At 39.5% G+C, this 27,381-nt stretch overlaps 2 protein-coding genes across 3 annotated transcripts in view; both read right to left on the bottom strand.

The window, feature by feature from the left end:
- Positions 1–1,365: 1,365 nt before the first annotated feature.
- On the bottom strand, positions 1,366–14,593 carry emilin2 (elastin microfibril interfacer 2). Of its 2 annotated transcripts, none has more exons than XM_011489019.3 (9): positions 14,340–14,593; positions 14,132–14,257; positions 13,013–13,194; positions 11,197–12,921; positions 4,084–4,293; positions 3,962–4,006; positions 3,838–3,891; positions 2,706–2,822; positions 1,366–1,969 (listed from the first exon to the last, which is right to left on the bottom strand). In XM_011489019.3, the coding sequence occupies exons 1-9, from the start codon at positions 14,462–14,464 to the stop codon at positions 1,635–1,637; spliced, it is 2,919 nt and encodes a 972-aa protein (XP_011487321.1). In that variant the 5' UTR covers positions 14,465–14,593; the 3' UTR covers positions 1,366–1,634. The 2 variants fall into 2 exon arrangements, with proteins under 2 accessions (XP_011487321.1, XP_004081357.1); XM_004081309.4 differs by having other exon boundaries at positions 3,838–3,888.
- Positions 14,594–14,812: 219 nt separating this feature from the next.
- The window catches only part of smchd1 (structural maintenance of chromosomes flexible hinge domain containing 1), a 33,403-nt gene continuing 20,834 nt past the window's right edge, over positions 14,813–27,381 (bottom strand). Inside the window, exons 24-47 of the mRNA XM_023950115.1 lie at positions 27,217–27,345; positions 26,912–27,130; positions 25,819–25,961; positions 25,207–25,292; positions 25,010–25,128; positions 24,145–24,306; positions 23,947–24,075; positions 23,795–23,874; positions 23,552–23,709; positions 23,371–23,480; positions 23,216–23,277; positions 22,260–22,347; positions 21,680–21,811; positions 20,621–20,776; positions 20,427–20,544; positions 19,821–19,940; positions 19,643–19,728; positions 19,431–19,550; positions 19,149–19,330; positions 17,836–17,945; positions 17,564–17,634; positions 17,323–17,491; positions 16,524–16,682; positions 14,813–15,039 (exon numbers count right to left, since the gene is read on the bottom strand). Of these exons, the coding sequence (XP_023805883.1) occupies positions 14,948–15,039; positions 16,524–16,682; positions 17,323–17,491; positions 17,564–17,634; positions 17,836–17,945; positions 19,149–19,330; positions 19,431–19,550; positions 19,643–19,728; positions 19,821–19,940; positions 20,427–20,544; positions 20,621–20,776; positions 21,680–21,811; positions 22,260–22,347; positions 23,216–23,277; positions 23,371–23,480; positions 23,552–23,709; positions 23,795–23,874; positions 23,947–24,075; positions 24,145–24,306; positions 25,010–25,128; positions 25,207–25,292; positions 25,819–25,961; positions 26,912–27,130; positions 27,217–27,345 (3,000 nt within the window). The 3' untranslated portion in view covers positions 14,813–14,947. The remainder of the gene's footprint in view (positions 15,040–16,523; positions 16,683–17,322; positions 17,492–17,563; positions 17,635–17,835; positions 17,946–19,148; positions 19,331–19,430; positions 19,551–19,642; positions 19,729–19,820; positions 19,941–20,426; positions 20,545–20,620; positions 20,777–21,679; positions 21,812–22,259; positions 22,348–23,215; positions 23,278–23,370; positions 23,481–23,551; positions 23,710–23,794; positions 23,875–23,946; positions 24,076–24,144; positions 24,307–25,009; positions 25,129–25,206; positions 25,293–25,818; positions 25,962–26,911; positions 27,131–27,216; positions 27,346–27,381) is intronic.

Below are 27,381 nucleotides of genomic sequence, written 5' to 3'. Positions count from 1 at the left end.
ACATGACCATGACTCTTTTTGACAATCTTAGTGTTTAATATTTAATTGTATCCTGAACTATAATCAAAATAGCTAAAATGTTTAGTAAATTTATAATAGTGAATAAATAAACTAATAATAAATTAATTATTTACCTATGTGAATGTATACCGGTACATATTTTTAAATAAACTATCGTGACTTATCATAATAATTAATATATCCTTGTATAGATATACTTTTCTGTTTGCCATGTTTTTGTATTATTTCTGCTTTGGTTGCTTGAAAGATATTTCCAAATGCAAATCTGTCACCCAATGTAAATCATGTCCCGGTGGCCAATGGGATGAAAGCCCAACTCCCACATAAAATTCAAAGTAAAACTGTAAGTTTTACTTTTGAAAGAAATGAAAACGTTGGAAATGCGTTAGCTGTTACAAATAAAAAAATTTCATTTTGTAACAGTTTTAAGCTTTAAAGTTTTTATAATAAAGTTTCCAATTCATTTATTTTTTTCAAAATGTCTTTCAAGTTAAAAAAAATATATTTTTTCAAATCTTTTTTTTTTTTCATTGTTGATACATCGTTCAAGTTAAGAATGTGTTCTATCGAATTAAAAGCCGTTTTCAGATCTTATTATTACTTATTTATTTAATAATTTCTTTTAAATTCACAATGTAGTTTTTCATTCCCTTTATGGTTTATGCTGATCTTGATTTGACCCCATACCAATCTTCTTTAAAAGTGTTTAAATTAATTTGCAAAAAAAGCATGTAAAAGAAGGAGATCGGTCGTTTTTTCTTTCTTTTGTTTTTGCTACAAAAGAAAACTAAGTAAAGTGAAAGTGAGTCAATAAGTATGTGGAAACTCCCTAATGACGACTATAAACTGACATATTGTGTTAAAATCTAACATGTTGTACTAGGAGCTGCTTTAGTTTTGTCCATTTAATGCCTTATTTGTTATTTAAAGTATGTTATTACTGCTGAAATTAAGTTAAAGCCTAATTTTTTTCACAAACCTTTATTTGGTTTGTTGGACCCATATAGGTATTTCAAATAAAATGTAAAGGTTTGCAGCTATTTTTCCCCCCCAGATGTTGTAGTTTTTTTTACCGGCCTCTTATCTCCGTAAAAACTGCCTACGACTGACTTAATCCTTTCTATGAAAGTGACACTTTGTGTGGAGACAACACACAGCTCCTCCTCCTCCTTTTATCAACTTTATTCTGATTTTGGTGAAGATTGTTTTTGATGCTGCTGCATTTTATTGTTCCTATCTGATAGTTAAATGTCCAAAGGAAGAAGAACTGAGGCTTTTGCTGTATACTTAGTGTTTGTAGTAAAAACTGCAAAAAGCTTTAATAAAGAGATTTATGAGCATCAGTGATGTTTTCTGCGGAGAACTCTTTATTTGTTTCTGGTTGTCTGTTTTTTGTGAAAAATTATGGACGTTATATGCAAATGTAAAACACTAACAAATAAAAACATTTCTACATAAACAAATCAATATAATAATACGTAGAAAATACATTTTCGTGTTTTTACGACTTTCTTTTTTCCCTCAAATCTTAAATATAATGTCTTTCTGCTCCTTAAAAATGCATCAAACAGCTCTTGGTGTGTCACCGCACCTCGAGTGAAGGAATAAAGGAACTACCGTTTGGTAGGGGCGGCGTACAGGAGCACAGCACTGAAAGATGAGAGGATCTGTGGTGACGCTGAGATGGCGAGCTTTCCGGCGGTCAGAACAAGACCGGCGCGGTCTCCCTGCCTCAGAGACAGAACCAGGCTGAGAGAGGCGGAGCTGCTGCAGTTGCATTGTGGATGTGATGTGGATGCTGCTGCAGCTTCAGACCAAAACCCAGCAGAGTCCAGCTTCTGGATGCTGCGATTGGACACTGAGAGAACTGCCTCGATCTTCTGGCCTGGTTGCGCCGTGAGCACAGCGGTCAGCAGGTAGCGGCCATCTGTGGGAGCTGTGAAGATGCCTGAAGCAAGATGGGGTGCTATTAAGCACTTAGATGGACATTTGATCCATTTCATGCTATTTTAAAACCAAAATTACCACAGTGATGCACGAAAAAGTAACTTCACATTTGCTAGAAGCATTTCCCATTGAGTTTGGGAATTAAGGACAAGAAATTACTTTTCATTTTACTCAAAACTTTCTTAAACCTAGCATAAATAAAGGCAGAAAAACAGTTAAAAAGATCACAATAAAACTTTTGGGAAGGTGTTGGAACAAAATGCTTTTCATCACAGAAAAATGAAGTACATTTTTTGTGGAACACGCTTTGTTTTTGTTCTTGACCACTAAACGGATATATGGTAGCCTACCGTATATTTTCTAAACAAGAAATTTGTCACGCCAAATTACGTTGTACGTGTACCAACACACAAATGAAGACCTTTGTGATCTTGAACATGAACGGCACATTTGTTGTCAGTTTTCAGACTAAATGTTGGGCTGTGTGCCATGTTTCTGTTTCACTGTAGGCTAACTTAAGGGTGTATTCAGACTGGACACATTTGGTTCACATTTTCCATCTGAATACACCAAAGCGGACCCTGGTCTGGGACCAGGAACAGCCAGGCCTAACAGCCACCGTAACCAAGGGTAAGTGAGGGTTAAAGGGATATAGCGGGGGGAAAAATGGATGGATGGATGGATGGATGGATGAATGGTTAAAGAACTGCTTCATCCTCAAAAGAGATCAAACATACCTGTATCAGAATCATAATGTCCTCCATCGTTGACCAAAACTTCATTGAAACGAATGACTCCAACGTCTCCTCTGAAGGGTGGAAGAGTCAGACCAGCTGAGAACGACACTTTGTCCTCTGAAAGCAGGAAGAGAGGCATAACGTAAATGTGACCAGAGCCACAACAGCTGAATTACCATTACATGGCGCATACCATTATATGCTCTTTATCGAAATTCTTGAAATGTCAAAAAAAAAAAAAACACAATTTCACAATGACACGGTTTCCATGAAATCAGAATTATGTGAATAAAAACAAACCAACTTGTGCGATAAGTCATTCAAGAACATGGCGACTGATGTCAACAATACTGTTTTTACAAGAGAAAAATGTACATTTCTGCCACGGGACTAGCGCTCATCATCATCTATCAAAGGACACGTTGGCGTTTCATTCAGGTCGTGGAGCAGCGAGCGCCTTACACGTGGGAGCGGCTATGGATGAAGCCATTTTGGTAAATGTTGGGTGGTGATTTTACAGAGGAGCTGTGGATCCAACAATTCCTGCTGACATGCTCAACTTTTGATGAGCTGTGGGATGCTGTGGTCTCTTGTGGCGCTCGCTGTGCGGCGCTCAAGGTTGTTGGTCATTTGATGAAAGCGAGTTTTTGTGTTTGTGTATTTATTAGGTCAAATTTATTATTATGCAAAACCAATTTGGACAATTTCATAGTCAGTGGAGATACAGCAAATGAGAGCTCACCAAGTCCCTTAACCCAAGCTGTGCCACTTCTCCTTTGATACTTTTGATTATATTTCATGCATCATTCCCAGAAAACCATATGCTTTCTTTATGTACAGCACTAATAATACCAAAAAAAGGCACTGTAGCTCCTTGGCTGTCACCTTAACAAGGCCTATGTAGATATTTTGGAGCAATGAATCAGATGTTTTACAGCTCAGTGATGAGCACTGCAGAGAGGGGGTTTGAGCAACATGAATCAAAAGAGGTCCTGCGTGGGTTTAAGGCAATAAAGCTGCTGTTTATTGCAAACATGTGTTTTTTAGGGGCTTTACGTCAACCAATGACTTCTAAGGTCATTTCTGGGCCTTATAATCAGAAGAAAAACACAAATTGAGAATTTACTCTTACCTGCTAGTGTGGCAGTTTTCTCAGGTGCAAGTCTTTGTGGTTTGCTCACACCTGCTGATCAAATGATAAAGGTTTTATGAAAACTGCAAACAATTGTGGCGTGGCACAGAAAAGGAGCCTTCACCTGAGATCTGGAGGGGGTCGGCCTTTGTGGATTTTGGAGCAGAAGCTGCGAATTGAAAGATGAGAGATGAGATGCTGCTAGGACATGTGCAGAGCTGAGTGTGTGGATGAAGGAGATTTCACCTGGAGCTCCGGCAAAGCCCTGAACACCCAGCATACTGCCGGCAGTCCCCTCAGGCAGTTTGGACAGGGTCATTTTGCCTGGGGGGCCTGCCTCTCCGGTTTCGATCACAGGTGGCCGTGGGAGGGAGGAATCCGGGGGGAAAACCGACAGCCTGACAGTCGGAGTGGAGCTTTGAGGAAAACCTGCTTTTCCCAGTCCAACCTGAGAACCTGAGATGGAGAGATGAGGTGATCTCAATGTTTGAGGACTTCAAAGGAGCTAACAAATCCGCTGGTTACATGTCATCTTAATATATCTAGGGAGTCAGTTTTCAAGCTGACAAACCTCAAATCTGCCAGAAAAGGTTTGCTGCCATTATCCGGCTGTAAATCCTACAATTCAGTGCTGATTTTTAGGAAGCAGTTTGGACAGCTGCAGCGTTTAGAAGCAGCCCAAGTTGTGTCAATCTGCACCAAAACGTCATCTCTGCTGATGATCTGGCATGAACACTGTCTTAGTAAAAGCCTTTTAGTAACAATTTACTTGTTTTATTTTTTATAGAAAAACTCTGTTGTAAAACTGTCTCCACCCAAGTTCATATTTGTGACCTGCCGTTTGGATGTTGCCTCCCCTCTGATGGTAGTAATCATCACCAGTTTAGTGTTTTTATATATATATCTATATATATATAGATATATATATATGCTGAAAGGCCTGCTGACTGGTGATGAGTTCAAGTAACACCCTAAGACTTTGCTGTATTGCAAGGTTAGCTGAAAGGTTATAGGTTATAACTAAAAACTTCAGGACCTTCTTGACCCAGCGGAAACTGCATAATGATGCAAATCATGGTGACACTCCCTGGAAAGGCTGCAATAAATGTGCCAAGATGAAAAGGGCAAAGGCTAACGTGGACCCACTCCTCAATGTAATGGAGCATTACATCAATTAGGTTTGCATCTGTTTTATTTTTGCACAACTTTCAACCTTTGCATTTCAACAGAATTAAGGTTTAAAGGCCTTTTTAAGGCCCTATCAGGTAGATTTTTACATCGGTGTCTTGATGCACGAGCCGGTGTCTATAGCCAGTTTGGCCGGCGGCATAAAGATCCTCATGTCTTAGCTTCCAGTCCAATTCTTTGAAAAGTTTCAAACCTTCTGTAAACTCCGATAGCAGCTATCTGAAAGTCAACAAATGAACTACAGGAAAGAAATACTTCAAGGACGAATTGGGGTTTTACCTGCTGAAAATGTCCCTGTGGCCCCAGATGTGTTGCAGCGTGTTGCAAACTTTGAGATAAAACCAGCATGTCTATTCTACAAATCAAACATTTTTCCCTTGTGCATTGGGTTCTGTAAAAACTTTGCAATAACTTTTAAATATGTCCCTCTTTTACATGATTTGAAGAATTGATCTATTATTAAATATTTATTACATGTTTATTATTAAAAAGTTCTTCAAGACTTTTCAACAGTTGCTGTTGCATTTCCTCGCTACAAAAGTAGATATGTTTTTAGAACAGATATCCCAAACTAAGCAAATTTTCACTTCTAATAAGCAAATTGATCTGCCAACATTGGAAAGAAAAGAATGCTCTTTAAAAACAATGTTTTCTGTCCCTGGTAAACATAACTTTTCAATAATTGTGTTGTATTTGTTGTGTGATAAGTTATTTAAATGGAAATTGTGAAAATATGCTCGATAAAATTAATGAGTTAACACAACTTCTCTCTTAATTCTGCTATTTCTCACTTATTTTGCTTTAATTCTCCCCTGACCAAACACTTTTCTACCTATAAAACTAAAATAACCAAAAAAAAAAAAAAGGAAAACAGCAGAAAGAAGAATGATTTATTTTAAAATAATTAACAACTATTTATTTTACAATGGTTTTACTTTAAAAAATGAGCAATGTTTTACTACTAAAAGGCAAATTGATATGTGAATGGATAAAAATGAAGAATTATTTGTTAAAATAAATCATTCTATCTCAGCTAAATATACATTTTAAATCACAGTGTTGTATTTGTTGTGCAACAAGTTATTTTGATAAAAACTGTAAAGAACTAAAATGACTCAAAAAAAGGAAAACAGTAGAAACTACAATGATTTGTTGTTATGAAATACATTGTAAATGAATTCATTTTAGCAAATTGATCTGAAAAACAAATCAGTAATATTTTGAAAAATTGTGGTTTATATTTTATTTTTTTCTGCTTTTTCTCACCTGACCAATGATTTTTCTACCTAAAAAAACTCAAATGCTTCAAGAAAAAGTCAACAGTACAAACTAGAATGATTTATAGTTAGAAAATACATCCCAAAATAAGTTATTTTGCACTTCTGATTAGCAAATTGATCTGCCAACAGTAAAAAAGTATAAAACATTTTTTATTAAAACAAGTCATTCCATCTCAGTCAAACATACCTTTTTTTTAAAAAAATAATTGTGGTTTATATGAAGTGCAAGAAGTTGTTTTGATGGAAATTGTTTTATAGAATTTACATTTTGGTAATAAAATAAAACATCTTTTTTAATTCTACTTTTTCTATTTATTTTACCTGTTTGTATGGCAGGACTACTGGTTAACCTCATTACTAAAGGTCAAAAAATGACAAACGCACAAACCTGGGCAAAAAACCAGGTAAAAAGTGAAAATGGTGGATTTCTATGATCCAAATATCCAAATGTCTTCATTCTTCAGCCACTGCGTTTCCGCCTCCACCCAGAGGGGGTAATTTGTAAATCACGTTGTCGCGGTTTTGTCCTCACAGATCCCCCCCCCCCCCCCCCTGACAATTTGCTGCTTTGAAAGGGAAACCATAACATGAAAGGAATACCAGCAGCATACCGAGGCTGGGCCGCATGTTCAGTCACCTGGCAGCTCGTCTCCTCACCCCAGGGGGGGGGGGCTGGTTTACTGCAGAAGCAGAGATCTGCTTGTTAAACTCAACATCTGCTGGGAGACCGGCCTGCAGCCATATAACAGCACTGGGGGTGGGGGGCACGTCTGCACTTTGGTCTGCTTTCCTCAGTCATGCTGCTCCTCTTAAAAAGCGAGGCATGCTCTCCGTAGTGCTGACTTTGATGTGAGCAACTAAAAAACAAAATGGATGTGGTGCCCTAAAGGAGGAAGGGCAGGATGTGTATCAGTGTTTATCCGGAATGAGGAGGTGAGCTGTAAACACTCGCAGACAGATCAGCTGCAGACCTTACAGAGTGCATGAATGCTCGAGTGTTTATAGTTGCTCAAGCAGGAGTTATGGTTTTAAGAGTCCCTCGTTACACAAAGGTGACACTTTCTCCATCGGCCCTGGAATCCACAACTACGACTTGAGCAATTAGGGATTTCAGTAGAGAAAGCGAGCAGCTTTCATTTATCAGGAACGCCTGTCAACAACGGCTTGAGCAACAAAAGCTTGATTGTTCCGTCAGGCTTCATCTTGTTTGTGAGGGGATCGTGTTTGACCACTGACTGACGGGTGTGCGCTTTATCTCCCACAGGTCAGAGGTCAACAAGCCTCAAACGCAGAGCGACGTCAGAAGCAGGGAGGCGTGCTTTCTTATCGCCAAAGTTTCCAAAACAGAAACCCCAATGCCTGAAGTTGCTCTACTAAAGACCAACACAAGTATCACAGGAGATGAGGCTTTAATACATTCTTCTACCTTACAGACTGTCCAGAACCTCTACAGTCTTTACCAAACCACAACATACGATGAAGATGAAGCATCACTATATTTTTATGGTCTTCACCTGCGTTTAACCACCAAATCCTCCTAATGTTGCTTTTAGCTCAATTTTGTCTGGATATTTTAGAACATCTATAGTTCCTTAAACTATGCATACTTTTATATGCATTTTTGACTAATTATATTCATACCAATAATCAATATGTATTAGGTAGAAATTATAGTGGTTTTATTTTATGTCAGCTTGGATGTGAAAGCACTTTTAAATAGCTACACCTTTCATATTTTTTCCATTTTATTCATATTGTTGTTTTCATTTTTGAAAATAATTCATTAAATTAGTAGCTTTCTTATTACTAATACTATGTGTCTGATGTTACTAATCTTTAGTGTTTCTGATCTTTAAATTCCTTTTTTATAATCTGAACCTACTGTTTTTTTAAGTTTACATTGAAATTAGTGCCCTTTTAAGCATTTTTTAATTGAAATTTCAGTAAAGTTGATATTGCTATCACTCAGTAACACTAGTTTCTAATAAAAAAAACATAAAACTCCGTAAACTGTTTGATGAAAAAACAAAACAACACTAAATATTTTAAGTCATAAAATTATGACAAAAAAATCAACTTTTTACAAGAATAAAAATTGTAAATGTATTATTCAAAAAGTCGTAACTTTACAAGGACCAAGTCGAGTTTTTTCAAAATGAAAGTTGTAATTTCAAGAAAATAAGTTGTATATCTGTAGAACAACTTAAAGCAGGTTTAGCTCTATTCTTCAGCAGAGTGATGTCATCTGGATTCTCTGAATTGTCTGCAACATAAATCAAACTATTGTTTTTGTTGAAACATTTTAAAGCCAAAGGTAATATTATATTGCCAAAATACAACATTTTGCCTTGCAACTTTTGGAAGCATACATTTACGACTATATTTTTTAATTTTTGTAAATTGTTTAATATTTTCTTGTAATTGGACACAACTCTTCTTTTAATAAGGGAAAACTCTTTTAGTAAAAACCTGACTTTTTCTCATGATTGAATTACTTTATTCTCATAAAATTATGACTTTTTTCTTAGACCTTATTATCCTAAATTGTTTAAATGTTTTTCAAAATCTTAGGCTACGACGTTTTATTATAATGACAACTATTTTTTTGCAAAAATCTGACTTTTTTTCATAAAATTTGAAATTTCTTTTCCAAAAAAGTTTATTGTCATAAATTATTAAATGTTTTTAAAGGCTATGACATTTTTTCAAAATGGTACGACTTTTTCTAATAATTTTATGACTTTTTAAAATAAAATGTACACTTTTTTTTCATAAATTTACAACTTCATTCTAAATAAATTCCTTATTTTTTTCCTCATAACAGAACAACTTATTCTCATAAAACTTGGATTTTTAAAAAGTAATTTTACATGTTTATTTGCATAATATCTTTACTTTTTTCTCATATTTTAAAACTTTAAACTCATAGGTTTTTCAGCCTTCTCATAATTTTTCAAGTTTCTTCTTGTTAAATTGTGACTTTTCTTTATAATTTTAAAACTTTTTTCTCATAATTTAATATCTTTCTTATCATGACACGTTTACTTATTCCTCATATTTTAAGCTTTTATTCTAATGTATGTTTATTTTTCTTGTTTTATGGTAGCCCTAGTATTTTGTTGTAGTAACTTGCATCCATTATGGTTGAACTATTCCAAGCATGGAGACTTGTTTTCCCACGAGATGAAATTCAGAGAAACAAATATTTCCAAACAAATACTTAAATTTAGGACATTAAAGGTTCAGGAAGGATCTTCATGTGATGTAATGTGTCATGTTAACATGCTTAAGCTGTCCACAGCTATGTTATATTCAATGTATCACCCAAATTTATACTATTTTATGCCATTACAAGGAGTAGTAAATAACTCCAAGAGTGTTGGAGTACACAGTGAAATGACAGCTCCTTATTTCCATAAACAACTCCTCTGACATCACCAAAACATGCTTCCATTTGGCCTTTGGGAGCTCTGCAAATGGATGGCAGGCGCTCAAAAATACGAGAAAACTCCAGACCGAGGAAGAACTTAACTTCTAATCTCAACACGTCAGCGGTTTAAGATGAAGAAGTGATCACTGATTAGTTCTTAGCAGATTGTGACAGAGCAGAATTTTCCAGTCTCTTGAGTTGATCCGAGGGACAAACATGAGTATGTGAGAAGTGTGAGTTAAAAAAAAAAAAAAAAACAATCCACCAAGGACAGACTGATTCATTGATCGGCATAATGACAAACAGAGACGGGTGGAGAAACAGCATTTTTCAAATCCTGACAGACTTCTCCTTTGGAACGGAAAAAAAAAACCCTGCATGTGTGACTCAGACAGAAAATGCCTTTTTATGAAATAATCTGTTGGCCCAAATAGAGAAAAAAAATCAGACCCACCTTATATGTATTTTTCAGACTGGCTGTAAATGACTGAAGCTGCTCCCAAAGGACAAACCGTGGCTCATGAACAGCATGAGAACATACAACAGTAAAAGTCGATCTTCTTCTCGTAGTATTGAGCACATTGGAACAGCGCAACGCATTCACCAATGTGAAACCTCTACTAGCAGCCAGCTATCACATCAGCAATGATTGTTTATTTGTATGATCTGCCGCGTACCTACTTAAAAGATTTGCCAGGTGCGCCTCTTGTTAGAGCCAATCATTGAGTGCCCAAGTAAGACGTGGGGAAAGGTTGCCCTACAAGCCGATTGTACTTTACATTTCAACCAAAATACTGTGAGGCTAAGATTGCACCTTTGACTGTATGAGAACGAATTGAGTGACCCCACCCATGGTGTTACAAACAGGAAGCACCTGCTGGCTCCAGGAAGCCAAAAAAATTCCCAAATAGGCTGTTCTTGATAATCCTAGTTTTTCTGTAGTATACATATTCAAGTTATAATCTGGTCAGCAAGGCTCCAGCAACCCCGTAACCCAGAAAGGGATGAAGCAGGACTAAAATACAGAAAAATGTATCTGTCATGGATGTCACACAAAGCACAAAACATCGCCTTCTAGAAGAAATATGGACAAACACACACAAATCTGCTCCTAGATGCACAAAAAAAGCCTGGTGAGGAATATGTTTTGTGCCAAGGTATTGCTCAACTCAAAAAGCCTTGCATGTGTCTTCAATTAAGTCTGCCTTCTTCAACAGAGAACACACAGTTTAGGAATAGTCTAACTTCCTGCTGCTCTGACTGCGGCACACACTAACTATTGGAGTGAGCCTGTCAAATGAAAGCACAGGAAAGCACTGGAAATCTGCCTAGCAACAAAAGGAAGTACCATAAGATAACATTTGGTCAGAATTTTGTAATTTAAAGTGAGAGGTCAGACTGTGGAAAACTTTCATACTAATAAACTATGTCAGTTGTCGTTTGTATTTGGGGCCGACTTACCTTCTTTTCCGGGAGAACTGTTCTCCAAAACGTGGAGGTTCCTGGAAGCGTCTGTGTGATTGTTCTGGAAGATCTGTAAAGATCCCCTCAGCTCTACAATGTCACGAGCGTGACCTCTAACTGTGACATTCAGCTGGTTCACACAAGTCCACAGTCCGGTGACGTGCTTGTTCAGCCCCTCTTTGATCCTCTGGAGGCTTCCAGTCATGGGGTCCAGCTTGCTGCATACCGTTTCCATCTTATCGATGCGGGCGGCGATGTTGGAGGCCTCCTCTCCTGCGTGTTGCGTTGCTTCTCTGCAGCGGTCGGCATCTGCTTTGACCTCCCTGCCCAGCTCATCCAGCTTCCTCCTCATCTCCTCCTGCTCGTCCTTGAAGATCTTTAAAATATGATTGGGCTCCTGTTCAACCTCTGCGCTGACCTGGATCCAGGAGGAGTTTAGACTGTTTGGTGCTTCAGAGTGCTGTTGTATTGATTCCAATAAAGACTCCTCTGTTCTGCCAGCAAGGCCTTGAAGGTAACTTAATTTGGTGTTTATATCATCAATGCTGATGCTGTGGTTAAGGATCTGCTGGTCCATGGCTCCAATATCTCTTCTCTGATCTTTTAGATTCGTTTCCAAAACATCTACAGTAGCTCTGAAACTCTCCACGTTTTGCTGCAGGGTATCTCCAGCAGTCATATTTGCCCTCCACCCTTGTGCACAGAAGTTGTTGAGTTTATCATCCAACGTTTGGACTGAAACTTTCAAAAAATCAATATCTTTTTGCAAATGATCTTGGTTCTTAATCTGATTTCCAGACAAACTGGTTTTGGTGTCCACCAGCAGAGTTTGGAGCCTGTCCTCCATGGACAGCAGTTTGTCCTCCACAGTCTCTTTCAGCTTTTTGACAGCATGCTCCTGCTTGCTCTGCAGTTTCTCCTCCGCAGAGCGACATTGCGCTGTCAGGGTTCTGTCCGATGCGTTGACGTGAATTTCCAGCTTCTCCACACGAGCCAGAACACCTACATTCCCTTGTTCAGAAAGTTTGGCCTTGAGTTCTTTTATCTCGTTACGAAGATCACTTTCCTTCGAGTCCATGAGCTCAGCTAGGCTAAGGTAGTTCATCTCCTGTCCTTCACACTGCTCCCGAACAGAGAGGACTTTATATTCACAGGAGCTCTTTAGGTCTGCTAGTTTGATTTCGATGCCTTCCATCATTTCCTCCCTCAGTTCCTGAATCTTGTTGTCGAGGTGGACTCGCATGTCTGTGTTCGTGGACGGAGTAGCAGGAGAGGGTGTGGACAACAGGGTCTCCATCAACAGACGGATTTGGTCATCGTGGTGGTTGACTCGACCCAGCAGGTCATCTAAATTGCTCCTTTTGGACTCCAGATCATAGGTGACCTGGTTGATCTTGTTCATCAGCTCATCCACCTGTGTTGTCTTCTGATCATAAGTGAAGTCCTGCACCTGAAAGCTTTGAATCTCATCGCCGCGCGCACTGGCAGGGTGCTTGACGTTGCTGAGTAATGAAACCAGCATTTTACTGGCATCCTCCTGGAAATCCAGCCTCAGATTTGAGGCCATGTCTGTCATTCTGGCCTGCATGTCCAGAACCATCTGAGACAGGCGCTGCACCTCCTCCTCCACGTGTGCTGGATGTTGGGATCTTTCCTCACCACTGATTAGTTCTTCTCCACTCAGTGACGGGTTGCTCTGGCCTTCAGATCTTTGGTTTGGGACTAAAAAAACATTAACAAACAAATATTCAGCTTTTCTTTCAGTTTTTTGGGGAAAAGCCGTCACACATGTGTTTTGATCGGTGATGCCCACCTTGTGGGGCTGGACGACGCCCAGAGACGGGCTGGGAGAAGGGCGGACGCTCTGCTTGAAGCACCCTTAAGTCCTTCACCTCCATGCAGTCATGACCTCTATAACCCGGACAGCATCTCCACTCCAGCTCTGTCACAGTCTTGAAAGCAATTTTATACATGGGTCTGAAATGTGTTTGATATCTGAGAAAAAGAAATGTAAAAAAAAAAAAAAAAAGTTAGTGAGTAATGCATTAAACTTTAGTGACCCACTCCAGTGAAAATTGTGCTATTAACATGTTTTTCTGGCATTCCTCTGTTGACGGATATAATCAATTGAGAAATTTGAGCTTAAAATTTCATTTTGGAGTATTTCTTTATTCAAATTGTTGTGAATTAGGAGAAGACAAAAAAAAAGCGGTTTGAAAAATATCGTAGCTGTGACGAGGAAAATACGCTGGGTGAGCCACAAGCTCCCTGCTCTGCTTCATTCTGATGCATCCCCTAGCAAACCAATAGATTTAGACGTCTTTATTTTCCTCATCTGAACTGGAATCTGGATCAAAACTGTACTGCTGGATAGGTCTGATATAACAGTAATATTTGGTTTGAGGGACTGTAGCTAGCAGGAGAGAGTGTAAACAGAGCACTCTCAGTAATGGCTGAAAGGAACAGTTCTAAAAACAGTTCTAATACAATCCTGCCACTCTGCACAAACTATGCTATAGAAATAACTTCTTTTTTTTTTTTGCCTAAAACAGCATAGTCATATGGAATGCTTTTACAATTAATCAAAAGTTGATCAGAGTGGGACTTTGATTTGTTTTTTCTCATTTATCTTTAATGAAATAGAAATTTTCATGGTCATCCCTGTGAATAATGATCTATCGGCATTTTTAAAATTTCGTTATTTAGGTCAAATTTTGACGCGTAACTGAAGTGTGAAGACAGATGTGGGGCAAACCACTGTGGGAAATGCGCAAACGCGCAGCTCTCATGATGCACTACTTTTTGGTTTAGTTGGACACTTAAGCGCCGAAACAAGCAAAAACCAGAGAGAAAAGTGAGATTTGAGTCTGCAAAACGTATTTAGGTTAAAAAAAAGTGAAAAAGCTAGGGTTTCATTTTTCTACTGACTTACATGACTTGTTGCGCACAATTGGGCAGCTCCGGCGGACAAGGCAGAAGCTCCGGTTGCGCAAAACTCTCCGTTCCGCCAACGACTGCGCAGCTCACATTTTTATGCACAACGTATGCGCACCAGTTTCTGCAAACATATTGGGTCCTCGTTGCTGTTGATCATAAACCGCAAATGCATGAAGTTGGATTAGAAAAGTCAGGGAACTTACTTGTTTCTTTGACGCGTTCCGGAGGCAGAATGGGCTTTTCCCTGAAACATGCTGTAATGGAAAGGTGTTCCACTGACGAGAGGAAACGTTATGGCAAAGCGGAGGAGCTGCAGTCCGGGCTTCATGGTTATTGCAGCTGCGGATGTTCTGTGCGCAGTGAAATCATGGAGACAAGCGCCGCTTGTGAGGTTGGATCAGCCGCTGCAGCGCGCAGAGCTTCCACAGGCTCCTTTTCCAGCGTCCTTGGATGTGACGTTTGACATACCCCCCCCCCCCCCCTTTCCACAGACCTCTCCCCCACACAAAATAAAAAGCAGACCCAGCTGTGTTTATAGGTAATTGCCCCATCAGATTTACACCCACTTATGTTTGTATAATGATCATCTTTGCGTCCTAACAACCGTAATTGTTCGGTGTGTAAAGTTTCTCCGCACTTAAAACTAATTAATATGCTCCAGAAAAGTGACAGAAAACTTTTAATAAAACAATTTATTTTCTTTTTGTTACATTCAGAATGATAAAGTCTTTTGCAAAAACAAAACAACCGACAATTTCAAGAGTTACACAATAAAGATGAAAAGATTAAAACAAAACTTGTCAGGAGTCAGTTATGAGGAGAAGAAATTTCCTCTTTGTCTTTTTGAAACATTGGAGGGCTCAGCAGAACATCTGGATGGCCTCTTCTGTGGTCTTACTGATGCTGCAGGGAAAACATCCAAAACAAAAACAAGGTAGTTAGAAAGTACGACATTAATAAGGGCGCAAGCAGCAAGTGCTAACCATCATCGCCCTTCCAGACCCCCCATTACGTCCTTTATACCTGCCCTCACTCTGCCCCTTTGCCACCCTGATCATTTTTTTTTTCAAAACGGCGGCTTTTCTGTTGATTTTATCTCCATAGCAACCATTTTATTTTTTTGGTTGCCTGGGGGTGATGAACATCTCATATGTAACTTTTGGAAGAATGTGCAATAGTAAAATTTTGGATTTCCGTGGCAACCAATGTTTTTGGTTAACCACACCCCACTTTCCTAATATTTTCAGATTGTATGTATTATAGCTTTTGGTGCATGTTTTTGGAGGGTGGGAGGAAGCCGGAGTCTCCGGAGAAAACCCACGCATGCATGGGGCAAACATGCAAACTCCAAACAGAAAGGTCCCACATTGGTGTTCTTTTTTAGGTTAATTGGTTTCTCTAAATCCAGGCCTCGAGGGCTGGCGTCCTGCATGTTTTCTAAGCAACCTGCCATTAAAGCTCCTTATTGGCTAAACACACCTGATCCAGGTAATCAGCAGCAGATAAGCCTGGGTTTTTTGGGTAACCCAGGATTTCCCCAGCCTTCGCCCACAAGCGGCCGGGATAGGCTCGAGCAGCCCCGTGACCCCGAAAGGGACAAAACGGCTTAGAAGAAGACGAATGAGTGTTTTACAGTTTCATTCAAGTTATATTTGAGTTATATTTTATATTTAAAATATTGGGAGTGGGTCTTATATTTTTATACAATATTATGATTAAAAATATGCAAGAAACAGGGAAACGCCACTTTTGCCAGCTCAGCACGTTTACGTTGTTCAAAATATACAACTTCTAAATCCAACATTTTTTCCAAGTAGCTTCCCAATGACACCAGAGGAGCTAGGAGGTGATAGATCAAAATCCCTAGAAACTAAAATTTCTAGCTGGTACTTAAGGTGTTTATTGTTTTGTTTGGAAAATTTGAGACTGCAGCCACCAAGGTCAAAGGTCAATTAAACTTCTTAACCTGGCGGCATGTGTGGGAAATTTTGTGAAGATCGCTCAAAAAAAAGTTTTTTTTTTTTCTGATATTGTGGGAAAATGTAAATACAACCAACAACATGCACACCAAGCTATAGATATTGTGGCCATCCCATAATAATTTTAAAATGACCCATGTGTTTTGGTGTCATTAATGGATTCTGAAATATTTCTGGAGCCCAATAAGAGATTTTAATACCATTCAATTTTTTTTTTTACCATTCTATTTTTTTTTAGTGTTTTTTTACGCAGTGTGAGCAAATTTTGGTGAGTTTCTGAAAATGCGGTGGGGGGGGGGGGGGGGGGGGGGGGATTTGGGCAAGAAGGCGCAGTAAGAAAGAAAAATAAGCAGAAAACAATCTGGTTCTTGCCGTCCATGACAGCAGCGGGACAGAAAAAAATCTCACCAAGTTGCTTTTCAATCTCCTGAAGTTGCATCTTCATCTGGGTGACTTGTTCCTGCTTCTGCATCATTTCTGGCGATTCCAAAGTCTTTAAGTGATTCCTCTGTTCCTCTTCGGCTTTTTCCTTTTTCGTTAAGGCAGCAAAGTACTCGAGCAGCATGTCTGATTCACAAAAAAACAACAAAAAGACACAATCAAAGTGAGCAGATACACACAAACAGAGCAGCTACGTTCACACTGGACATGTCACATGCATTAAAGAACACGCTTCTAGTGGGTTCTTGAACGCGTGTGTTGCATGTCGTGTTCACACTGGACTGTCGCTACCCAATACTAACGCATGTGTGCATGCAGACGGAGGAAGCTTGGTGCAAATCTTTCTGCAGGTTTTTTCTTTCACGCCTCTCTTCCGGTACACGACAGACTTGGGCTGAACCCGAAATGCTTCCCTACCGCTCAAACTGTTGGGGCATTTGAAGCTGTAGTGGTGTCCAAAATAGTTAGACCTAAGTCTGGTCCCTCCAGCGATAGCGTGATCCGCATCGCACCGTGGAGGCGAGGAGGAAAACATCTCTTCACGTGAATTGAAAGGGACGCCACCCATAACTCACTTCCTAATCCGAGTCCTTGATAGGTCAAAGTTCAACCTGGTTTCACTGAGTGTTTTGAATGTAGAACCCAAAAACGGTTGTAGAAATGAACTCGAACTGAATTCCAACTTTTCATTGAAAGTGCTGGCTTGAACGTGCGTTGCCGAGGGTGATGTGAACAGAGCATCAAGTCGAACCGGGGCGGCTCTCACCTGTTTCCTCCTTCAGAGCGTAGTAACGTTTAGGGAAAGGCGCTGAGAAGACCTGCAGCCCCTCAATCCTAGGCGCTTTGTTCTGGGAGCCTCCAAACTTGCCTTTGGCGCTGACCCGGTTCCCATCTCTGGTTAGTATGGTGGGGCAAAACGCCTGGTTCCTCAACACCTGGAAAGAACAACTCATTCAAAAAGTAAACAAAAAGCCCCCCATTTCAGGAGGAGCCGCTCCGGCACCCACCTCCCTCCTGTAGTTGGTGGCAGAGTTCAGGTCGTCCATCACAATGGTTTCCCCAAGGAGGTTTTTAAACACTGGGAGGGAAACAGAAAAATGAACACAAAATCTGAACTAGTCCCACAAAAAACCCCCAAAGAAATCATAATGAATACATTAATTTACAAGTCACGTCACAGGAAGTCCCTCCCCCTGGGAGTCCCTCCCAGGTGGAAAGATTCGCCCAAATGCAAAATCTGAGAGCCTTTCAGGTTTGAATCTTACAGAGATTTGCTCACCAGTGTCACAGATCTGCTTTTCCTTGGGGCAAATCAGCAAGTGGCGGGCATAAACCGGATTCCCGGCCGGAGCAAAGAGCGCGCGGCCGTTTTTTGTGTGTGGCAGCGGTCTGCGAGCAGATCAAACTTGTATTTTAGAAACTCGGCGTCAGCAAAAGACAAAACAATCTAAACAAAGCTAATCTTTTAAATGTTGATTTCACATTTTCCCAGAATATTTTTGCTTTACCCTACACGGCTAGTAAAAGCTGCCTTTTTTTATCAGCCTAGTTTTAATAAGAAAACACTTTATTCCTGTTTGAAAGTGAAGCAAGAAGAAAAATTATTTTAAAAAATAATTTAGAAATAATCCAAAAAACTACATTTTTGGATTATTTCGATAAATCGAGGGCAGAAGTGCAGAAAAGCAGAAAAGCCTCCTGACTACCAGCAATGCAAATATCCCCGACCACTGCATACTACTGAATAAACTCCTTTTAGTATCTACAGGGGACATTTGGATTTTTCAATGATACCAAAGGTAAAAAAGGAGAGGGCTCTGGGAATTGTAGTTTTTTATCTTCTTTTACTGGACTACAGATATTTCTCTCTGGTAGTCAAGAGGATTTTACTGTGGCTCTGAAATGTGAATCATACCAACAAATTACTTAATGCAAAAACATATTAAGTATAATACATATACAAAATAATTTCTAGAAGTAAAAAAGTTCAAAAAATGAAACCAAAAGAAATTGGAAAAGGTATATTAAGGAACGTCCCTGATTGGATGATGGTGTTTGAAGTCTTATGTCTGAGTTTTTTTAAATGTGTCTTCAATGTTCCAATAGTTTGATCAGTACGGAGCATATTCAGTATCGCTTCATGCCAAATAACTTTTGGAGAAAATGACGGACAAACGCCATCATCCAATCAGCGATGTCCCAAAATAACTACCTTTTCCTGTTTCTTATTATGTGTCATTTTTAACTTTTTAAACTGAATTCTTTTTTTACTGCAACGTTTTATTTAGTTTTTGGCTCATTTTCTTGGAATTTTGTTTTGATTTCTAAACTATAAAATAATTTTATCAAGACTTTCAGTAATGTTTTGATTAAACCAGGGACTCCCCCTGTTGGCTGTATGAGGAAATTGCATAAACACTTTTGGAACTTGGTAGAAAAAGTCGTAAAAAAAAGATCATCTGACTTCCTTCTTTCTCATTCTTTTTTTTTTTAATTTAGTGTACATTAAACCAAAAGTGCTTCCCTTCAGATTTTTCCTTTTAATGAGCTGCTCAGAGTTTAACAAAAGCATAAAAAGGATCCATTCTGTACCGTTCTGCTGTATAATTTGAAATGCTGTCCAGGGGCATGACTTGCTGATTGCCATGAGTGTCGGCGTAGATGCTTCTGGCTGCTTCTGTTGTTCTGGTGATGACGCAGTCCATGTCCCCTCGGAGATGCCAGGAAATGACTCTTGCAGCCTCATCGTCCTCGATTAGTGCCAAATGTCCAACCTGCATTTAAAAATGACAGATTTAAAAGGCTCTAGTTTGCAAAAAGAGAGAAAAAAGAAGCAAAAGCAGATGTTTGTTTTTTTCATAAAATTGCCAGTACCACTCCCAGAACATCTGGCCCGCTGAAGTTGTTTGGGATGGAGCAAACTCTCCTTGGTGCTCTCTCAAACTGTGCAGCTTCAGCGGTTTTCTCACTAATCATCTGCTCAATACTTGCGATCTGCAAAGGAATAACACAGCAGAAAGAGCTAACTCCACATTCACACGTGAGATTAATACCATGACTCATATAATATTTTATCGATGACTTACAGATACAGATGGGAGGATTTTCAGGCCCCGTCTGCTCATGTCATTTCTAAGGGCTGTCACTTTATTGTTTGCATTTTTGGATTGTTCTAACAAGAGAAAAAGAAATGTTTTGTTTTTTTAGTTAAGTGTATTTTTAATAGATGAAAATATCAAACATTAAAGTTGTTTTTTTACTCACGTCCATATAAATTCTGGAGTTTGCGAAATGTTTCATTTGTTTGATCAAACTGAATAATGGCTGCTGTGAGATTTTCTTTCTTCTTGGTCAGTTCTGACATATTTCGCTGGTTTTCAACATCTGATAAAAAAAAAGTAAAACATAATGACAGGAAACTTCAAGATACAAAAAACCTTTTTTTAAAGTTATTATGCGTTTACAAGCTTATTCTGACACGGCATTGGTCTGGAAAAACGTGCTCTGAATGAATTAAAAACCCACTCCAATAAAAATGGTGTCAAAATGCAGAAATAGTATTTCTTTACGACCAGATGAAAATAATGCCGCTTGAACAAAAGCTTATTGCTGCGAGGCCACAAGCTCCTTGCCCTGAACTCTCAGCAATGGAAAGGAGAAGGGGAAGAGGGGGTGGGGTTGACCAACAATTCAAAGGGTGAATTTCTTTTTTCTTTTTTTTTTCTCCCAAATGGGTGAATTTCTAATGAATGACTGCTGCTCTGCAGAAACTTAATCCTAATTAAAAGACTTTGAAACAGATCGGTGTTTGTTTTTCAAAATAGAAACGTTTCATGAAGTTTTCCTTCGTGGCTCCAGCAGGTTTAGTACCGTTGTAGAAATGGAAGTTGAGCTGAAAAGGATCCAGAGGTGTGGAAACGTGTGGATGGAAGATCAGGACGTAGGTGCTGCCGTTCTCACCGGGACTCTTCTCCATGAGGGCCAACCTCTGAGAGCAGGGATGGCACAATGTTTGACATGGATGACGACAAAACACCTGATGTTTTCTGAGGAAGACGGCTTACGGAGATGTGGGCTTTTCCTTCTTCTAAAGTAAAGTCAACGCTCTTGGCTTTCCCCTCAAACAGAGGAAGATTCCTGCTACCCTCCAGATCGGGACAGCTTATGGAGACGGTCACCTTCCCCTTAAGGTTCTGTCCTGCAGGGTTTCCAAACTTATCCTGTAATCAATCAGGACAACTCAGTCACTTTGTCAGCTTCATTCATGGGTTTGTCTAAGTCTTAGTCACATGAAAGCGTATGGCTGCTGTGGGTTTCTGGGTTGTCAGAACTGGTAGAGCAGCTGTGCCCAAATCCAGGCCTTGAGGGCCGGTGTCCGACATTTTTTCCAGCCAACCTGTCATTGAAGCTCCTTATTGGCTAAGCACACCTGATCCAGGTAATCAGTAGCACATAAGGAAAGACTTCCGTAAAAACCAGCAGGAGGTCGGCCCTTAAGGCCTGGATTTTGGCACCCCTGCCGTAGATCGTCGCAGAGAGGAGCGGCGAGGGCGTCTTAACAGTTCCCTCGAGGCTCGTATGGTCACCCTAAACGACGTCATGAAAATGAAATGTTCCATCGTCATACGTGTGGTAGGAATATCATGAAGCATTTGTAAGATATAAGTTCTGGCTGACAATACTGGCCCCTTACTGACAGCGCACTGATGCTGCACACACGGGGAGTGCGGGGGATGCATAAGCGCACGTTGGGACATCCGAACAAACTACTCTCTGATTGTCTAATTTCCTCATTTCTAACAGACAGGTTGCAGCCATGCAGGGAGCGTTGAAAAAACTAAATAGCCATGAGACACGCCTGCATCTCATCTGCTTCACCCTTACGCGAGGGGGAGTAATGTTAAGCAGCATGCCTGTAGAGAAATATATGAATAAATGAATTTTCCGTTTGCGGGTTCACTGAGCGCTCTACGATCTTAACATTTCTAGCGGCCACCTGCCCGACCCGTACAGGTTTGCCCGTTTTTCACCCACAGATCCATCTATAAGTCCAGCTGCGACTGAGGCTTTAATGCTTCAATAGGTTATCAATAAAGTAAATCTCTCCGTGGACCGAAGCTCACCATAATAACCAGAGTGACGTTCTCCACCAAAGTTCTGCTGGCCACGTCGACGCTGTAGGAAACAGATGGAGTGTTGAGGGGGGAGGTGGGGGCCAGTTTGACAGGATGATTGGGGACAACGATTATCCGGATCTGGCAGACGGAAAACACGGAAATCAGACAAGTTTTGATAAACAAAGCAGGATGGTCTTTAAAACACAATTGATCAAAATTAATGTTTGATTAGAGGGTAATCAATACGTTTAATTAGGCTAAACCAGTTTCTCTGTTGAGCTTGGTGACATTTATTCAGGTTTTAGAGCTGATGCAGTTCATTTAATAGACATAAACTACATAAAGTTTCCTCACATTTCAAAGTGATACATAAAAAATCCTCAAATGTTGAGGAAAAACAACAAAACTACACTGAAAACTATTTTTTCCACACACACACAAAAAAAACTTCAATAGATCCAGTTTGACTTTAGCTGCCTGCAGCTACAATGAGAACAAAAGCGAAGCTAACATGCTCTGCTTCATTTGCTCTTTTTTATTAGAAATAGGTGTAAAGACCGGAATGTGATTAAACATTTAAACCAACCTGATTGACAAGCAGAACTTCTTTTTTGTCGTTTTGCAGGGTGAACTGAATGGTGTGTGGTCCGATCTGCTCTGGGATGGACTTTTCTCTGCAGCCAGAAGCACAATCATGTCAGCAGGGGTGGGCAAACTACAGCCCGGGGGCCATTTAGGGTCAAGCTATTTAGCATGGCCTGCCAAACTGGAATAAATCATATCGATAATTTAGGTGTCAACCCATACATAGTGCACTACAAATAGATTAATCTTTGTCTGTGTGCACAAAGATACTCTGCATCCATGTGGTGTTGGAAGATTGGTTGTTGTTTTGTGGTCATGTGCGTTTTCAGAGTTGGAAATTCATTTTTCCGATCATTCCAACACCACATGAATGCAGCATTTCTCAAAGTTTGCATTTTTTCAGATGGACATAGATCTATTGATGCAATTGGCAATAAAATGAGAAAATAAATACTATATATATATATATATATATATGATTATCTAACTGCTGAGTGTTTGGTGCATTTTGTCTAATTGGATAAACCATTTCAAATCAAATCAATCCAAATTGAAGCATGTTTCTTATTATTTCTTAACAGTGCCTTCAGCCTTTTGTAAAGTCCAATTATAACAAAATTCACTGGCTCTTTCCTGCAAAAAAGCTAACTTGAAGGTATAAATTCTTTTGCACAGCCGCTTTAAGAAAGTAGCAGATGGAATTTTGACACGTAACCGAGCCACTTGAAATCAAATTTCCTTTAGAATCAGATTATAAATAAAGCAGAAAACAGTGGGGGTTTTTTTCTCTGCAGACCGATATCAACAGACCCGCGGGTCAGTAAAGGGGGTTGGGGACCCCCGCTCTGCAACACTGACACGACAAATGTCAACAGTTTCACTAATCATTAGAAACAGTAAATTCTCCGGATGTTCAGACTCCCAGCGTCACTCCAAACGGATGAAAGAGGATGTTACCTGAAATAATAACAATCGTTCTTTCCATTTACCACTGGTTTGCTGCACTTCAACGTGGTGACCTGAGGGAGATGAGAAAACAACACAACAGAGAGCTTTAAGACTCTTTTTTTAAACGCAGTGTAAAACCTCTCCATCTTTCTGTATCTAAAGACCGTTTTTGGAGGAGTGGGTGACTCTCCCTTCCACAGCAGCATGGAAAAGTCCACTGGGTTGATGTCGGTTATTGGACTTCCCTCGTCGGACACTACAGTCACTGAGAAAACTGAAGACAAGCAGTTGAGTTTAGTGTGCTGGACAAAAACAGACTTAAAAAAAAAAAAGGCCGACACAAACCGGGGAAGGTGCCTCCTGCGAAAAGCTTGGCCTTTTTGTTGTACTCCACTGACAGTTTCACAGGTTTGTTCGGATCAGGAATAACAGTGAGGGAAACTGAGGGAGCTTTGATGGGTTTGTTGTTGAAGGAACCTTTAAAATTCAACTGATGGTACCCCCTAGAGACAAAAAACACACATTTAAAGCCTTGAAAATGATCTTAAGAAGACAAAAGAATGCTTTAAGGTCTGGAGCGAGTCTTACTTTGCACCGTTGATGGCATTAACATAGAATATGGCTTTCCCTTCTGCATCCACGGGCTGGGACAAGACTGGAATTGTCAGCTATCCAAGAAAACAGATCTCATCAGCTTTCTGTGACTTTCTGTGTACATTGAAAAGTGCTGCTCAGCCAACCTTCAGTGATTGTCGTGAAGATGCTATTTCTACCACCACTCTCTGATCTGGTGAAGGGTTTCCCCACTCATCACACAACTGCAGGAGGAATGGGGTGGGGATGCCCTGGCCTTTTAACACCTGCAACGGCTGGCAAACACAGAATTTTGGCGTTTGGGCGGTTTTAGTGGGACTTGAGCTTTGGGTTTCGCGCTTTACCTGCTCTGGTCCGCTGATGAGTTTAAGCTCTGCAGGGTCCCCAGCTGTCATTTTGATGATGACCCGCTCCTCAAAGCTGCTGTAGTGGAAGCAGAGCTCCCTGGGGCCCAGCGGGCCCGAGTGGAAACGAACACCAGTGACCGCAACAGAACTTCTGCTTTGCTGCAAAAAACCAGAGGGCAAATGGTTCAAATGGAACTAAGGCTGTGTCCAAATTTCCCCCCTAACCCCTGTTTAGTGCACTATATAGTGCATTCGCCAATGTAGTGTTGTCTGAATCAACAATTCTCAAATCGAGTGCCCTAGAAATTTCCCAGAATTCTCTGCGAAAAACAAGTGTGCTTCAATGCTCACTAGTTCTGCGACTGCAGACCACAATGCATTGCGTCGGAGGTATTTTTGCCAGAAAAAATGTATTTTTTTAATAAATCATCAACGTTTTTATCTTCAGAAGACAGTAAACTCATAAATAATCATCGCAAAATGATCAATTAATTCGATTTTAACTTTGTGAAACGTCATATCTGCCGTTTACAAAAAAAAAAAAAAAAAGTAGTGAGCATGGAGTCCAAATTTGGGAATCATCTTTACAGAGTAAAGATGTAAAATCCCAATTTATATCTAGCTTTACATAAAGTAGGCGTTGATTCACTAATAGTTGCCAGTTATTTGCAAACTCTTTTATGACTTGTGTCCCAAAAAAAAAAAAATCAGTCTAGAATGATTTAGCACTAATTCAGGATTCCTCATTTTTCTTTGTTGACATTGAAAACCTTTGCTTTTTGCAAAGGCGAAGAGCAGCAGCAGAGGCCTATTGTGGTCCTGACTTTGAACTCGCAGTTGATGTATTTATGTTTGTTCCAACCTGCCATGCGAAGGAGATTTTGGATTTATCCAGCCCCTCAGCTTCTACAGTCATGTCCTTCACACAGCTCGGCGTGAGCCTCCTGGTTTCATTATCATATTGGTCCACGAGGTTCAAGTCTGCAGGACAAAACCACCAAAGGTCATTTAATGTGCAAAGGAGAAAAAAAGAGAAGTTACAAGGGAAATGAAACTCACAGATGGGTTCTGTCATGACCTGACCGAGCTTCAGTGTGTTTTGAGGAAGAGTGGCTTTTAGCCGCGATGGTTCATTCGGACAAGGCCTATTCAAGAGAAAGCACGGAAGTTGAGTATTTTTGCAGATAATCACACTGAAATGTGATATACCATCAATATCTATTCTAATAGTTTCACAGCTATGGCTTCTTCAACCTGCAGAGATTTGTAAATGTCTTTAGTGGGAGTTCACATTATTGAAGACAAAACCAAGAGCCAATGATTTAAATAGAAAATAGTGGCTCAAAATCAATTAATAAAAAAATTAATTAATTAAAACAACTTTCACAGATGAAAGACTAGTACACATCCAAAACAGAAAACAAGACTTCTATGATTCAAACTTTTTTTAAATAAAAAAAATTAACTTAAAATTTAGTCTTTTTTTTGGAGCTGCCTTCTACCATTTTTTCATTTGCTCCTGATTTACATGGATATAGTCAAAAATGCAATTTTAAGCTAAATTTTCTTTATATTTGTTCTCTATTATCAAAAAATCCTACAAGAACACACTAAAAACACCGAAAAGACCGTCTTTAAGTCTTCGCTATTAACCTTAGAGGAAGAACTCACACGATGATGAAAGAAAAAGACACGTTCTGCTCCTGGTAGGAAACCTGACAGAAGCGCTCCTCCTGCAGCTGAGTGGGCACCGGGATTTCCGGCAGCTTCCCGAGAACCAAATCCTTAATATTTGTGTCTCGTGTCCAGTTAACCTACAAAAAACACAGTTAGAGGGCAGAAACCTAAACTCATTTAGTGCAGAACAAGTGCTTACTAAACAATGTTGGTAGTAACCCAATGCCTAAGCAAAGTAATATATTACTTTTTATTTTAACAAGGCATTACCAGTGAATTCTGGGTAACATTTTACTCATTACATGTCCAGTTATGTGTGTATTTTAATAGAATTACCTACATTTAACGCTCCTTTTAGGATCCCAATCTTTTTTGGTGACTTTATAAATTTTAAATGAAAGTCCTTATAGTTTTATTCCTTAGAGGTGTGTCTATGGTCCTTTTTTTAACCCAGAAATGCCTGTTTGGTCTTTTTTACTTTGACTTATTTCAAAGCAAAAAGAAAAAATGAAATCCAGGTGGGATTCGCTTTTAAGCATAATAATTTATAATGAATGAAAACAATGTCTCATATGTGTGTACTTTATAAATAACTGAAAATTTGTCTATTTATGATTATTAGTAACTTCAACGTCAGGAAGATGGTATCATCTTCTTTTGTCTTTATTTTCTAATTAACCTGTGACTCTATATCTGAAATAGGTTTAACATGTTAATTTTTTTTATTGTTTTATTTATTAATTTTTATTTATTTATTCCGTTATTTTTAATGATTGAAATAAAAAGATGAAGCAAAGCACCTTCTGCCTTGCATGGACTAAACGGACTAAAACTGAGGGTTGCTCTTTTACTTGGGCTTTAAATTTCCAAAGGGTAAGCAATGTTATTAAAAGTCTACCATACATGTTTTGTAGGAACTGCGTCAGAATCAGCTGATCCACGTTGATCGCGTAAAAGGTCGAAGAGTTGCTGTATTATGTCATTTAAGCGTAGCCGGCAACATCTCCGGTGTTAAAGGGTTAAAAGTAATTTAAAGAGACGTATCCTGTAAACAATAATAATAAGTAAGCTGTAATGTCCCACACACCTTTATCTTGGAGGTGATCTTAGCGGTGAGCGGCACCTCAACGCCGCGCTCATCAAACAACCTGTAGCACAGGTTCTCCAGCAATCCTCCTGCTGGCCAGCTGATTTTCTCCTCGTTCTTCAGAACCAAACACTCGTTCTGAGAGTAGACCTCCATCTGCGCGACTCGGCTACTGGGTACGACTTTCAACCTGATCACGACAGGCGGGACTTTTTCCGGCTGCGAATAGAACGCGGGGGGAAGACGTTGCAGTCTTAGAAGAGATTTAAAAAAAAACACAGCTGAACTTTTGGTTTCTAACTTACAAGAAGCTGAAAGGTCACTTGAAGCATCTGCGGCTCTCCGCCCGTTATGTTCAGCTGAATGGGCTTCGTTACAACCTGGCCCGCTCCTGTTTTGCTGCAGTCAATCACAAACGGTTTAAGCCCCTCAACCTAAATAAAAAAAAAAAAAGATTTGAAAACACTCCA

Source organism: Oryzias latipes, chromosome 20 (genome assembly GCF_002234675.1).
Source record: "Oryzias latipes chromosome 20, ASM223467v1".
NCBI classification, from domain to species: Eukaryota; Metazoa; Chordata; class Actinopteri; order Beloniformes; family Adrianichthyidae; genus Oryzias; species Oryzias latipes.
This window is presented reverse-complemented; position numbering and strand designations above follow the sequence as displayed.

Bases quoted from the DNA above. Each gene is read 5' to 3' on its own strand.
- emilin2 (XM_011489019.3), bottom strand. From the start codon at position 14,464: ATGAAGCCCGGACTGCAGCTCCTCCGCTTTGCCATAACGTTTCCTCTC. The intron at 4,294-11,196 runs GTAAGTCGGCCC...TCTCCATCTCAG, and splicing joins CAGTTCTCCCGGAAAAGAAG to GTTCTCAGGTTGGACTGGGA. The intron at 4,007-4,083 runs GTGAAATCTCCT...TTCAATTCGCAG, and splicing joins GGGCTTTGCCGGAGCTCCAG to CTTCTGCTCCAAAATCCACA.